At 36.9% G+C, this 15,262-nt stretch overlaps 3 protein-coding genes across 16 annotated transcripts in view; all 3 read left to right on the plus strand.

Moving 5' to 3' along the window:
• The window catches only part of prom1a (prominin 1a), an 82,824-nt gene extending 77,678 nt beyond the window's left edge, over nucleotides 1-5,146 (plus strand). For all 14 annotated transcript variants that reach the window (XM_044363580.1, XM_044363579.1, XM_044363586.1 and 11 more), the window contains 2 exons: nucleotides 1,465-1,497; nucleotides 1,935-5,146. The gene's annotated coding sequence lies outside the window, so the exon portion shown is untranslated. The remainder of the gene's footprint in view (nucleotides 1-1,464; nucleotides 1,498-1,934) is intronic.
• Nucleotides 5,147-5,927: 781 nt separating this feature from the next.
• Nucleotides 5,928-8,674, plus strand: fgfbp2a (fibroblast growth factor binding protein 2a). Its single transcript, XM_044363596.1, has 2 exons — nucleotides 5,928-7,927; nucleotides 8,158-8,674. Exon 1 carries the CDS (start codon nucleotides 7,251-7,253, stop codon nucleotides 7,917-7,919), a length of 669 nt encoding a protein of 222 aa, XP_044219531.1. The 5' UTR covers nucleotides 5,928-7,250; the 3' UTR covers nucleotides 7,920-7,927; nucleotides 8,158-8,674.
• A 2,581-nt stretch (nucleotides 8,675-11,255) lies between these two features.
• fgfbp1a (fibroblast growth factor binding protein 1a) lies at nucleotides 11,256-11,926 on the plus strand. The gene has a single exon (XM_044364686.1). The coding sequence runs from the start codon at nucleotides 11,269-11,271 to the stop codon at nucleotides 11,893-11,895; it is 627 nt and encodes a 208-aa protein (XP_044220621.1). The 5' UTR covers nucleotides 11,256-11,268; the 3' UTR covers nucleotides 11,896-11,926.
• Nucleotides 11,927-15,262: the final 3,336 nt, after the last annotated feature.

Genomic DNA, 15,262 nt, shown 5'->3' on the forward strand with positions numbered 1-15,262 from the left:
ACTGCTAATTTTGGAATCACTAACGAACCATAAATGTCTTTACGGTATTTATGTCTGAGTAGTTGTGACTGCTTAGTCAGTGTGCTGTAGAGAAGAAATGCTGTATGTGCTTATTACCCCTAATTTCTATTTTTTGCTTTGTTTGATGCTAATTTAGAATAACGTAGTTTAGTACTAAAAAAGGCTAATTTACAAAACAAACAGTAGCTTGTCTGAGTTGCCTTATGCCTTTATTGGGACTGTTATTTTCAGTTGAATCCTTAAAATGATTGCTTTGCAAACACATGATACTCTCCCTATTTCTTACTGTACAAATTACTTACTCTTCTTCTACACACTGCAAGTAATTTACTTTGAATGTTTTCTTTTTTTTTATATCTCTATCCTTTAATTAACCACGTAAAAGTCGTGTTGAGATTAAAATCTCCTTTTAAATCTCCGGGCCAAAAAAGCAGCCTAAAATTGTTACAGCAAAAATGGGTAAACACAATAACCAGTTATTATACCATGAAAGAGTATAGACAAAATCCAGTTAAGATGCATAAACAGGTATGATTTCCCAAAACTATCTCACTCTTGAAAATCAGGCAACTCTAAATGAAATTCTTGGAAATGTATTAGAAAATGTACTTGATGTGCCGACAATTTACCTCAATTGACACCAAATTCACCAAAAGTTAATAATGTTTAATGACATATATCTTAAAGAAAGTGTAACTTTTTCTAAGCAGCGGTCGCTGTGGCCACAACTGACAATTATAGGATAATGTAAATGCTCAAATTTAGTGTAACAGTAGCACAAACAGAAAAAAGTCATTTAGTCAAGTTAACTGACTCAGTAATATCAGTTATATAGTAATATTTAAAGTACAGTAGCAATGTATTGCTTGTGAAGTCTGCTTTTTCTATGTAAAACAAAAAATTGGTTATTTTTTTACTTTCAAATGTTACACAGTTCCTCTTTAACTAATTTCATCATTAGCAATTAAGATTCAACTGTAGCTACAGTATAATTTTGACAAGTATGTAAGTTTTAGACTGTAAATTCACAGTGTTTTTTACAGTAAAGAAATTGTTTATGGCAATTTTGTTGATGTATTAAATGTCACAGTAAATGATGTTACATTTTCTCCCAAATGATATAATAATTTGTAACTATAACTTTTAAATATCTGGAGTATATTGCCTTACTCCCAATTGACAGCAGGTTATATAGGACTACTGTAAAAATAGTGACATTTTTTAGAAGCTCAGTGCTCAGCGCAGTCTTAGAAAATCCTTGATGGAGCATCACAAAAGCTTCACCGACGGCACTTTTAGGTCTTTTATTTCACAACCCAGCCAGAGCTGCATTAATCTCCTGGGCCATCCAAGATTTGAATAAGTATTACAGTAAGTTTTGAATTATTCACTTAATAATTTAAAAAATCTAATTCATTTTTCCTCCAATATTTGTCTTCCCAGTGCCCTCGAAAACTGGAACTAAAATGCTACATAGTAAGTTTGCCTTCTTACATTTTTACATTTGAGATTCCAGCCATTTTGTTCAATCTGTTGCAATGAAACAGCAGAATGAGTTTCGATTCCCAGATCAATAGGAATACAAGATTGAGATCCATTGCTATTAAGATGTCCATTTAACAAGCAATTTACTCTTGGTTTGAGTCTTCTCAGTCTGGAAATCTAATTTTCCCTAAAACAAGTTGGAAAAGTTTGCTAAAAAAAGGCAAATTAATGTCAAGAAAATGAAAAGTTTTAGAAACAAGTAAAATTATTCCATCATGTTTTATTTTTTTTAGTTTCCTGACAGTATAATAAGATAAGCAGTAAAAGTTGTACTTTGTTGTTTGCAATAATATATGAAGCAATGTGCAAATACATATGGTATATTTTGGGTAACCAAAGCTTGTTCTTTTGTTTCATCTATTTTCAAGCCGTTTGTTTCACAAATCTTCGGACCAGACGAAGCTCAATAAAAGCTGGTTTCCTTACGACAGAAGAACATTCAAAACCTTTTGGGTGTTTTCAACAACAATTTACCTGCTTCTCAACGTTTCCTCCCCCTACAAGAAACTCTGCCTGCAGGACATCAAACTTCTTCTCCCTCAGCATCAATCTGAGCCAGGCTTGTTCTGCATTTTTCAAAGGACTCCTGTGTCTGCGTTTACATTTGTTCAGACACAAAACCATGCTGAAAAGACTTTCAGCAAGAGGACATGACAATAACTGTGATGCCTGTTTATTATTATGTACTAGTTTGTGCTTTTGAAAACTGGCTAAATAGTCAGGTCAGAAGGTCATGACAAGCTGCTAAAGGACACTTTTTTTTCTCCTGCACTTAAAATGGATGAATCACTTTCAGCACAACCTGTGTTAAGGGTGCAACAGTCTGTTAATACACCTGTGAGGAATGATGCAGATTAACATGACATACAATGTGTTTTTTTTTCTGGAAGAAGACACTGGTTTGTTGGAAATGGCACATCCTTTATAACTGCAGCATGATGTGTGAGTTGGTGGGTGTGTGGTACCTTCATGACTGAGAACTGGATGATTCCGTCAACATGGTAGAAATACAGAAACAGGCTGTTCCCAGATGGATTTTTGTGATTAATATTAAGAAATTTAGCATGACTTTAAATGTTTACAATATTACAAGAAAGTTTGTCATCTTTGCTGATTTTGGGCACATTGCAAATGACTGGTTGCCTTTCAGAAGTATGTTTTTCCCTGGTATTTTGGCGGATACGCTGCTTTTCAAAGGGAAAATCCACCCTCAGATGCTCTCACAATGGTAAAAATCACCAATCTGTGGTGTTTAATGCGTCATTAATGTACTATGTCTTTTATCATATCCATTTCCTTTAACCTGTGTCACTTACTGTATGTCTGTCTACTTCTTCTCAGGTGTTTATTTCCTACATTTCTCAGAATGCCTTTTAACAACCTCAGCAGGGAATTACTACATTAACTGTAGCACTTGTGTGTCTCTGAGAGTTGTAAAAGTTAGTTTCACCTCTAACTAGAGCACAAACATTGCTCGCTGCAGCAATTTATTCTGATCTACTGAGGCTGTTGTCAGCATGTATCTGCTTCTTTGAGGTCTCACCATGCGTAAGTGTTGAAAGGTGCCCTTGCTCCTTCGTTCTGGCTGATGTTTTAGACCAGTGGTACCCAACATTTGTAGTTTGTGATTCTTTAAAACAGAACAACGTCTAAATGAAACTCTTCATCACAGGTTGTGTATATCAGTGAGCCTTGAGAGGTTTAACCAAAGAGTGATTTACACTTTTCAAAATGAGTAATTTGAAATAATTTCAGAACAGAAAAGCTGCTAAACTGCTCTAGAAATATCTCACCACAGCATGCTGTCATCGAAGGCGAGAAAAAAAAATCAATACACAATCAAACACCAAAATAATGTTAAAATGTAAGATACATCACTAAATATAGAGCACAGTACTTTTGGTGGATTTTCCCTTTGAATCTCATAATAAAGTCAGAGCATATCTGCCTAATATGTCAAACACTTACACAAAAGTGTCAGGCATATAGATGATTCCCTACTGTACGTGATGAACTGACTAACATGACATTTTTACTGAGATCTTTCTTGCTTTCATAGTGATGATACTTTTTAAAGTGGAGAATTACTTTCTCAAGCCAAATTCTTTTTTTTTAACTGTAGGTCTCAGGTGATCTATCTATCAATTATGTGCTTATTTTGTTTCAGCATTTTATAAACCCCCTGGTAGCTATGGATACATTTAAAACTATGGTACAAGTGAATGTATTCAAGAGGTTTTTGTTTTTTTTAAGAAAATTGTTTTGCTTGATGATGTTGGCTGAGATATAATATGCTGAACTTGTAACGCATTGGGCAAGCCAATCCAGTTATCCCACCCACATTGCCTCCATGTTTACAGGTTAGATGAGTATTTTGCAGCTGCTTTCAGTAGTAATGATGGTGAAAAATTAGACAATCCATCCATGGGAAAAGTGAGCACTATCAATCAAACAATAGAAACCCAGTAGAACACTTTATGGTTCACAGAGCTGATGGTTTTGATGCACACTGTTAAGAAATAATCCATTTTCATAAATAAAATGAAAGTTTGGATTTTACTCGTCAAGCTAATTGTCTCTGAATACGCCAACGGTTCAATAGCAGAACAAGCTAGCTTACTGTAACAACACAAAGTTTAAGCATTTATTAAAAAATCTGATCTTATATTGAATCAAGACAAAAATTGCCATCAGGATGAAATGAATAGATTTCAATTTTCTCTCTCACTTTGATTATTTTAAGAAAGTGCTGACAGGATTTTGAAATAACTTTGATGCTAGCTATTTGATCCACTAACGTTAGCATCAAGTTTTTTTTAACTTTTGAAAACTCTTATAGTGACAATTTTTGATTTATATCACATTGACAGCCTAACTGATGTCATTAATCCAATGGAGTAACCCACAGGTTTCATAGTTTTGCACAACATTTTTGGCCACACATAGATACCTAATGTATGTTTAGGGCTTTTCACACTGCTAGCCCAGAGCTAAGGATAGCCCAGGGCTAAGTGCAGTGTTACCTACCCTTACGTTACCTACCAATCTAGGCTGGTTAGCTAATAGCCACAGCTAGCAAGCTATCTGCCCTCTTGTTCTATAAACTTCATATAAAGTATGCTTAACACATAAAACAGCATATAGTAAAAGTGTATATATGCAGTATACAGTACATACTGCTAGTCTTAGATAAAGTCTCAATCTCAGTGTGATATAAATTCAAAATGGCCTCAATTAGCATAAATTGTCAGTTTTTTTCTTGTTTCATTTCAATACCCAGTTCTTGTTAAGACAGACATTTTGGGCTCACTTTGTCAGGACTATCATTGGTTTTCTTGTTTGCAAGAGTCTGAATGTGACGCATCTTGGGGAAAGAAAGATATGATCTTATTAAGTGCTTAAACCAGATATATTGTATCCAAACTCTGGATTGATGCCGTCAGGACAGATAGTGGTAACTGGTTTGAACTGTGATGCTCCAAAGTTGGGCTCTGATGGAGCCACTGAAGGAACTTTTTAAGTGGTAATGGTGGTGAAAAGAGAGTGTATAAATTGTGAATAAACACTGGATTTCATTTCATTGTTATTTCACTGTCTTTCTTTCCAGTTTTGTTTACATTTTAGTAACTATCAAAGACTTTGTTCTTTTATAGGCTTACAGTAATAGTGATTTTAATAGGCAGTGCATTTTTGGGTAATGTGGTTTAAATATTTGATGCAAATGAGAGAAGAACTTAAAGGTTTTTTGTGGTAAGGCAAAAAAATGCATGCAGCAAACTAATTTATTTCATACAAGGAAACAAAAAAATAAGCACTGTTTCTGTGTGTGTGGTCTTATTGGATGAAAGAGAGATTGCACACTTTGTTCCCTTGTGTGTATTTGCATGTGTTGTCAGTGCATTTGATGCTAAACAAACACTTAACAAGAGACAATCAGGTTGCTCATAGTGTAAGAACTGAGCATAAAACTGCACATTCTTGTGTGGTGCTGCCACTGCTGGCCAGAACCCACTGGGCTGCTTTACTGGTCAGCTATTTTCAATAGGAGATTATTATCTTCTTCCAAAAGCTTCGTTCTGAGGTTTTCTCAGGCACCAAACAGTATGTGACCAAACACCACCAGAAAAACCACATGCCAACTCATTCCTGCTTCTAAATAGGCAAGTATAAGGGACAGATGGCAACAAAAGAGTCAAAAACAGAAGCAGCAGTTCAGAGACTTTTTATTGTGTTTACTTACACATCAAGCACTATGTTGGAATGGCTATTTCTGAGATTTTAAGAGTTCTGCACAAGTTGTACATTATGTACAATTCATCTTTAAGTTGATGGGTGGAGCCATACAGTAACACTACCACCAGGACCTCCAATACCATATAAGTATACATTTGAAGGTGCTTTGAGGAAAAGTACCTAGTTTTTCATGTGGGTTATCCCACATAGTTACAATTACCCTATAGGGAAAAATGAAGCTGTATTGAATTAAATATTATACATAGCAGTGGATAACATACCGTACTATGCATTTACAAAGGAAGATACCTATGTCACACAAAGTGTGCTGGTGAATATGCTGCAATCTCAGGGGAATGCATACACTCAAGGGGGAGGGGAGGACGATTTTAAGAGAAACAGTGTTAATCTGGTGTATAGAAAAAGGTGGGACTGCAACTAAAGAATCTTCATCCCAAAACTGAGACTGATTACAAAACTCTTTCAAATACCTGTGGATATACTGGCTGTGTTGAGTCCTTGATTTAAAAACAGTGGCTTTTTACAGAAATTACTCATTTGTGTTTTTAAATGAAAAACTCATCATGTTTTTTGAAAATTGTATTCTTTTCAGTCCACATAGTAAACTTAAACCACTTGCGGATGTGCTGACTCTCTCACAAAGAGACCCTTTTTCTCCAGATAGACCTGAAAATAAAGCCACTTAAAACATACCCCACCCCACACTCTCTGACCACCCTGTGGCCTGATAACCATGCCCAACCACCCCAGTATTATAGAGGCATTTCTTGTTCTCTGTTAATTGGCACAGCAATTACTTTCAATGCACTGCACCGATCTTGGCCCGCCATGTGTGAGTGACTTCTACTCACGTTTCTTTGTGGTTGTGAAGTCTGACTATGTTTATGTTTGGAGAGAAATGATAGGTTATGCTGCATGGTTGAGAGCTCTAACTGCCTTTTAAAACAAGCAAGAACTTCGGGGGGCTCGTTTACATGAGTGTATTCCCAGACATGCCACTTTTTAATTGAGATATACTCAGCAAAACAATTACTGAGAACTGTGATGTTTGCGTGATTATATTAACCCTCTGGCAAGTAAATGCAACAGACTGGTCGCTAAAAAATTGTTATATGAGATGCAATTGACATACCTGAGTTCTTCAGGAATTTCTTCATGTGTTATAGTATGTACTTCAGTTATATAAAACCTGAATAAACATGAGTACCACTGTCAACATCTCAGTTGGCTTGACATGTGGCCCTTGCTTTCTCTATCTGATGTTATTGCTGCTCTCCTCCTCCTCCTGTTCATCAAGTTTCGTTTAGTCTGACTGCTTTTTTTGTATCCTGAATTCCCTCTTTGTCTGCTTAGCGAATAAATAGCAGGAGGGACCCTCAGCTTGAGCAGTCCCACTCTCCTCCTCTCACACTCAGCATCCATCTGACACCATGTGGACCCAGGCCAGCGCTCTGCTGCTGCTTGCCTGCTGCCTTTGTCCGGCCGAGGCTCAGAGCGACGGCAGCAGGAGACAAAACATCTGGGACGATCCCATTAAATTCAACACCAAGGCCAAGGATCTGTGTACCATGATGATCACCGGGCATAGGGAATACACCAGGCTGAGGCTGTCATGCCAGAGCAACAAGCGGTCATACTGGTGTGAGTACTTGGGGAAGCCTTACACGTGCAGCCCCTACAACAAAAACCCTCGGCATTACTTCGTCCAGATGATGTGGGGTCTTAGAAAGCTCCACAATGCCTGCCAGGCTCCCAAGGTCATCAAACCTCACATGTGCAGGAAGGCAAGCAACGACTCTCAAATGGTCTTCTCATCGGCTTCCTTCTCCCGGTCATGGTCAGAGGCTACAGGATCAAGACCAGCAGCAGCACAGCCTGCAAGACCTCAGCCCCAACCTGCATCTACAAGGCCTGCTTCAGCAAGACAAGCGTCCACGAAATCCATCCGAGTCTCACCAAGAGTAAAGACCTCACAGCAAACCAGTCCACAGCCAACAGCACCCACGGTGGAGAGCTTTCCTAAGAGGATGGCTCGGCAGTACTGCTGGAGGTCACTTCAAGGTGTCTGCACCTACATCATCGGTTTGTTTCGGCATTAACGAGGAAGGTGAGCAGCAGTACAAGGCTTCGTTATTCACACACCGCATTTATTATGTTGTTTTATGACTAATCCAAGATTACTGCAGTGGAATGAGGGTTCCTGTGTGTGTGAATCAAGAGTGCCTCCAGCATTCACTCTGCAAAACTGAAACTTTTTTTCTCTTCTTTGCTCAAGATGTTACTGATGCACATAATTTTCAACCACATATGCATCTCCCCCTTCTGTTATATTCACAGATTTACAATTCTGATGAAGATAACTTCTGATGTCTGATTAAAGCTGCCCTTGGGGGGAAATTCCAGACCAGCTGTTTGTTAGTGGTGGTAGAAGAAGTGTAGCGCTCTCTTCAGGGGAGGGATGGTACTGCCATGACTGACACAGGATTCCTCAGTGAACCATGCAGCATCAACTTCCACTGTGAGCTACTCTGAAATGTCTGGTTAAATATCCTTCCAAAAATCATGATCGGAAGAACTTCACTACCTGACGTAAACATGTGAGAACAAATGGTTCACACAATAGGCTATGAAACTCGAGTATGAAATGGTACAAGAAAAGTACCACTTTAAAAACCTTTTCATCAACATGTTGACATGACAAAAACTCATTGGTGTCATTTATTTGTATTTATGTTTTTTTACTTGTATATAATCCACTTGCATCACTTAACATTACCTTGAATATTACATTGTTGGGGATGGTCCTCGTTTGGCCTAAAAAGGCAATGGTTTCTGCATTGGTGTATTTGACAGAAAGAAATACTGAATGTTAAAATGTTTTTATGAAGTAAATAAACATTATTTCTCAGTACTTCTGTATTGATGTGCTCTTTTATCTTTTATTGCTCCATCTTGATGAAAAAACTACAAAATCCTGCATTAAAATGTGAAAGTTACTGAATCTAGTGAGATTTGATTGCATATACACTATAATACAATAATGTCAATTGTCAAATAGTTTAACTTGTGTAAAATGTCTTTGAGTACCTTGAAAAGCGCTCTATAAATAAATTGTATTATTACAGTTTTTTACAATTAGTTACATGCATGGTTCATTATTGAGCATCTTCAAAACTCTTAAAAAACGCTACACAACAGCAACAATCATGGATCAAACTGTGACAACATTTGCATTGCTCTCACTCAAAATGCCTTTAAATTTCCTGAATACTTAACTTACTCAAACACAAACAACCAAAAAAACTCAATAGATCTGCAGCCCATTTAGCAAATTCTTACATACTCACATCAAAACTCTTAAGTTTTTTAAAAACTGTATTCATATGGGCAATTATCCAAATCATAACCACATTGAAATACATCTATATTCAACCAAAAACCAAACAAGCTATTAAAAATAAAGCTCTCTGCTGCATATATTCTATATAGAAAGCTACAAATCTTACTGTATTTTGTAATGAAATGTTTGTTTACAGAATATACGTATTTCTTACACATCAACAATTAAAAAACAACATATACACAATAAAAAAGTAGAGATCATGTACGGCCTGTTCTTTTAATCTCAGTGGGGTTTTTTTAATTGACACATGAGTTGTTTTGTTAGTGTTTGCTGGAAGGATTTGTGTGGAAAATGAACCTCCGTACCCAGCAGTGTGTTGGTAAAGTTGACAGTATGAACAGTTTTGAAGTTGTGGTCTCTACTGAACCATTCATGTCACCATCATGTCACCATTCATTCACCATCCTAAAAACTGTAAGAGCCACCTGCAGTACCGCATTATACCATTGGGTGTCACTGTTGTGTAACTTAAAGAGACCACCAACACCAACTTCAGTCTCTGTGTTTTTATCTTGCAAATACATGTGGCTCGTTGCAAGATATTTTAAGTCCTTTTCTCCTGGGCACACTGTACCAACAGATGGTCCAGTGAGGAAAAAAGAAATTCCTTAAAAGTTACTGTAAAGCAGGTAATCTGCTGAAACAGATTACCTTTAGTCCTGATATCTCAACATAATTCTGATAAAAGTTTACAAGTATTAAAGTATTAAACACAAATACAAGTTCAAAGCATCTGCATTTGGTAGAATCATTCATTTTTCTAAGATTTCGATGAGAAATTGGCACAGGAGCTGATGTCCTAAAAGTAAATTAAATGATAGAGGAGTTTGTTATGTTATTACGCGTTTGTGATAGTTTTTAGTAAATTTAGTGGTCTTTGCTGGCAATCAAGGTCGTTTTCTGGGTTTATTTATTTCAAGGGTAATTTTACTTGCTACAAGATTTTAAATGTACAAAAATAATTTCATAATACAAGCACTATAGGATTATTTGTCCAACCCTTTCATTGGTTGACTAGTCTAAACTCATTAAACTGTAAACTCTGCATGTGTGTGTGTGTGTGTGTGTGTGTGTAAAGGGGTGGGGTAATCCTGCAGCAGCACATTGCAAGTTGCAGCTAAAGTCGACTCTCAGCTCTCAGGTGTCAAGACGACGAACTAAAGTTTACTCTGAAAACTTCAGGTGAGTCACCACCTTTTCATCTGGAGTCAGTTTGATGAGTTGTCACTTTTGCATTACTATAGTATTACTGTATGTGTACTGTTGGGACTTGTTGGGAAGTGCGTGTGTTGGCCCCTGAGTTTATAAGTGACACATATCACTTTAATGTTCCTACTATTCCTAAAATAAATTTTCTGGGGCTTGTGGTGACATTATCTTGCTTTAGATTTGTATTTATATTTATATTTTTGTTTTCATTTCTATGTTAAATTCTGTTGAATTCATATAATCTTGCTAAAAGGATTTAAGGTTAGTCAAGGTAGGATTAGGATTAGTCAACTGTATCTGTGTCTGTGCTGACTGTAGCCAAAAAATGTCAATAATATATGTACATTTTTAATATTCACTGTATAAATATATGTTATAGTGCTACAAGGCTTTACTAAAAGGGCTTAAGGGGTATTTCCAATAGGTTTCATTGAATTTCTTAAGAGCCAACCTTTAAATTGATTTGTTTTTTAATCTAGTGTTGTACTACATAACTTTGTAATGACTATACTTCAATAAGTGTTAGTTTATTGTTTCAGGTCGTTGCTTGTGTCATCTCTAGAATATCATAATACGCTTCATTTATATAAGATCTATGTAACAACTTTCATACACAAAGTGTAGCTCAAAGGGCTTAACGTTTTAGGAAAAAAAGGAAAGAACAGCTCATTTAAACAATAGAATATTAATTTTCATAAATATCTTAATGTTTATTCTAACACATAGGTCTAATATGGGATTATAATGGTTCTTTTTGAGAAGGGAAATGAAGGGGATTTGAGGTCAGATATTTAAATCTCAGTTTATCCTCTTGCAGGGAGTTTTGTGCTGGATTCATGGCTCTCCTCACCAATTTCACCATCCTGCTGGTCCTGGCTTGTATCTCCTATCAGTTGATGTTGTGCAGTTGTCAGAAGAGCCAGGGAAGGAGGGGAAGAGTAGATAGAGGACAAGACAGGAACAGGGGCATAAAATTGAGCCGCCAACCTAAATCTTTCTCCCCACAGCCCATTAAGGGGAAAATGGTCACCAAAGACAAGTCAGAGTGTACCTGGGCTGCAACAGGTGAGGATCTCTTCACCCTCAGTGTCACCTGTAGGAAGGGAGACAGGAGCTTCAGCTGTGATTATGTTGCCAGACCGGCCGTCTGTCCCCAGTATGCTTCCAATGTTAGACTTTACTGGAAGCAAATTGCCAGGGCGCTGAAGAAGCAGAAGAATTTGTGCCAGGACAGTAAAGCGCTGATCAGGGCAGGTATGTGCAGAAGAGCTGCCAGAGATGCTAATTTCAGACTCCATAATGCACCGAGGATGACTGCCCTGCCTTCCACTCCACAGCCCGCGCCCAGAGCTGTCAAATCCTGTCAACCTGACAACAAGAAGCTGGCAGACGAGTACTGCAACAACTCCTGGTCAAGTTTTTGCACATTGTTTTTTACTATGGTGCAGGATGGCGACTGCTGAAACAGAGAAAAACAAGAACTACAGTAGATTCAGCTGTCAATGATGTCAATGCTTGTCTTATCATAGACTCATTATAGATGCTTGTTGCTTGGCCAAAATATTATCTATTCTCAGAGTATTTTGATTTTAGGAAGAGTGCACATCTTTGGAAGTATTTCTCCATATTGTTAACAGAAGTTCTACTCCTCCATAGAAACTTTTTCTATAAATACTTTTTCTATTTCTTTATTATTGCTCTATGATTTGTTTATTTGCCTGTAATTGGTTGGGATGATAAATTGCTTTTGAGAAAATACTGCACAAGAGCAAAGGATAAAATAAACTTACACAACAAAAGCACAGGCAGCCTAGCTCCTCTCCATTTCTTCATGTAATGTCACTTCCAGGCATTTGTTTTACATCATACTCATGTAAAACTACATCTTCTACTTCATTCAAAAAGGCTAATTTAACAAGAGTACCTTTTTTCTGTCTTTTCCAAATGTGTGTACAGTCTTGCTGAAGGCATTTGGGAGATTAGAAGTTTGAGCATGTTGGGTAGTGACACAGTAATTTAACCAGAGGGAGTGTGATTTTTAGAGGCTTTAGCCTGCATACCTTGGCACTGACAAGCCTCTGAATCCATGTTCTCAGTGTGAAACTGTTAAAACCTCACATGCCCAACTTGCAAAGTCAAAGGACAGGAGAGTTCTGGTAAGAGTATTAGATCGATTCAACAACACAAATATTTGGTAAGTTAAACCAAAGATTTCAGCATTACAGTATGTTTGTCATTGATATCATGATCAGTGGGACTTCTTGCTCTGTCTCAACTTCACAGCATAGATTTTTGTAAAACTTTAAAACTGAACATTGACTAAAAACAGTACTGAGGAGCCTGGACAAAGTTTATCAGTTGTTATAAAGTTAAATTCACTGATGAAAATATTTAAGGACATTCAATTTTTTTAATTTTGGAAGAGTTGGATCCATTAACTGATGAAATATACTCATGTATTATTTCTATTTTCCATTAATAAAGAGTATCTTGTAATATGAAGGCTGCCAGTTCAAATCTTTTGTTGGGAAGATTTTAAAAACTCCACAGCAAAAAAAGTGTTGTCCTTCAGAAAAAAAGTTCATCCTGTAACAAGTACAAGAACAGCTGTTGGTGGTGTATTATACAGCATTTCTGAATATACATTTGTTGTTTCAGGATTGTTGTTCAGGATTTTAGAAGTGTCATTACCACCATTCAACAATCACACAGAGAGAAATCCATCTTCAACAAGCACTGGTCTTAGTTGTTTGGATCTTTAGATGACATCCAGCTCTTGTTTCCTATATAAGTTGTTCTGAGCAAAAGCTTAATGTATATAATGTAAAGTAAAGAGGATGACACACCTTTCTCCACCCACAGCAGCTTCAGTAAACCACAACAGAGCAGCCTCAGGACATTCTGTGATTTGAGAAATGGGAATAACTCTTCTTCTTGTTGATGATTTAAGCTTCATCTACTGCTATAACATAATGCCTTACCCTCAGCTGAAATTCATCAAGTTCAGGCTCTCTGCAGGTTGCATTCTGGGCTTACAGGTACTGTGGATGAGGCAGACTAAAGTAATGTGTTTGCAACAAATACTAAATTAAAGGGCAGTCAGAAAATAACTGCAGAAATGCAGTGAAAACCAGAGAAAAAAACGATACATAGCTGTATATTTAGGGAGGAGTTTTCCTCCAAGCAAGACATTAAAACACCAGCTGCTGAAAACACAAGACTTTGATTCTCCTAGGCAGCTTGTGAAATGTGATGCAAGGCACTGCTGAGAAAGAACTTGTATAACTCAGTAAAACACTTGCCATAAAAGATATTACAAGAACTCCTGCTCACTCTTAATTTAACAGGTTTGTATAGGGAATAATTTGATTTAAAGAAGAAAAAGAAAGACAGACTTTATGTTCAAGGCTGTTGAAATAGGTCATGCAGTAGACACCAAGAGGTCTTTCAAATGTTGGCAGACCCTGAAAAATAATATTTACTCAGGACACATTAAAAAGAAGAGGTTCATTGTCAGTAACGTTTTAAAATTCCATCAAAAGTCAATTTTTATGACCAAAAATGTGTCTGCTAACAACAAAACATTTCAGCAAACACCTTTGACTCCCTTCTGTCCTGTAATGACATATTTTGCTGTCTCGGTGTATAAACTATGTCCACTGAAAAGACACTAAATGGATTGCTGTCTAGCAGTACACTGTATATCTCAGTGAACAGACAACAGGGGTCAAGCCTGCATTGTGATAACGTGGCCCGCACTGAATAAAAGCTTTCAGCAAAGGGTGTATGTTTTGTTTTGTATGCTGCACTGTCATTTACTTTGCCACTGGTATTTTAGAGGAACATGGTTCTTTGTTCCAGCATGCAGCTCAGTTAAATACCCGTCAGTACTAACTCAGTCCTCAAAAAAGTTGTGATATTTAAAGCTATGGAGATGAAGATGTTCAAAAACAATTTCAACCACAAGAGATTTGGTTTTTGGGTATTGTGTTGGATGTATCTTTAGTATTTAGTAGAGGCTGATTGATTAACTTTTGAACTAATATTGTGTGAATGTAGCCAAAACACCACTAGAATTCATCAACAGTATATGTTTTCGACACAGTGTGCATTTCCTTTTGTTAGTCAACTAAAAAGCTGACATCAGTTATCAGTCAAAAATAACACCAAAATATAACTAGTGTGTAATTGATTCTATCTGTTCATCAAAACTGTTTCCAAAGAGCTGGAGACCTCTGATGTGGCCTCGTTGTAGTGAACATGTGGAGTGAACCTGAGAGCCATCTGTGAGGTAGTAAAGTGTTGACCTCTGCCATGTTGTGGCTGCATCCCTACCAAGAAAGGACTTTTATTCATATCTCCAATGATACTTTTTTCAAAAGATGATAGCTTTTGGAATACCATCTATGATAAGACAGCAATAAACTAACCCCATGATGTTATAATCATTGTGAAGTGTTTATATGTTTGGCATTACCGTATTCAGATTAAATAAAAAGGCAAAAGTTAATTGCAATAACTCTGGTAAACCACATGTTGACAACACATGATTTCAGATTTCACATGTTTTTGGCCTCCCTGGTTTTCCTTACAACCCTGATTTCCATACCTGTACTCTGTGCCTATGTACATATAGGAAACACTGAACTGATACTGAGCGATGGCATCACACATAAATCCTCTATTGGACTGGAAACATGTATGATACCACTATGGTTAGAACTATTTTCTGTTACTTTGGGTAGTAGATATTTACATTTACATTTTGTCATTTGGCAGACACTTTTATCCAGAACTACTTACAAGTGAGGCAAGAAGAGCTGTGGTATA

This window comes from Thunnus albacares, chromosome 10 (genome assembly GCF_914725855.1).
Source record: "Thunnus albacares chromosome 10, fThuAlb1.1, whole genome shotgun sequence".
NCBI classification, from domain to species: Eukaryota; Metazoa; Chordata; class Actinopteri; order Scombriformes; family Scombridae; genus Thunnus; species Thunnus albacares.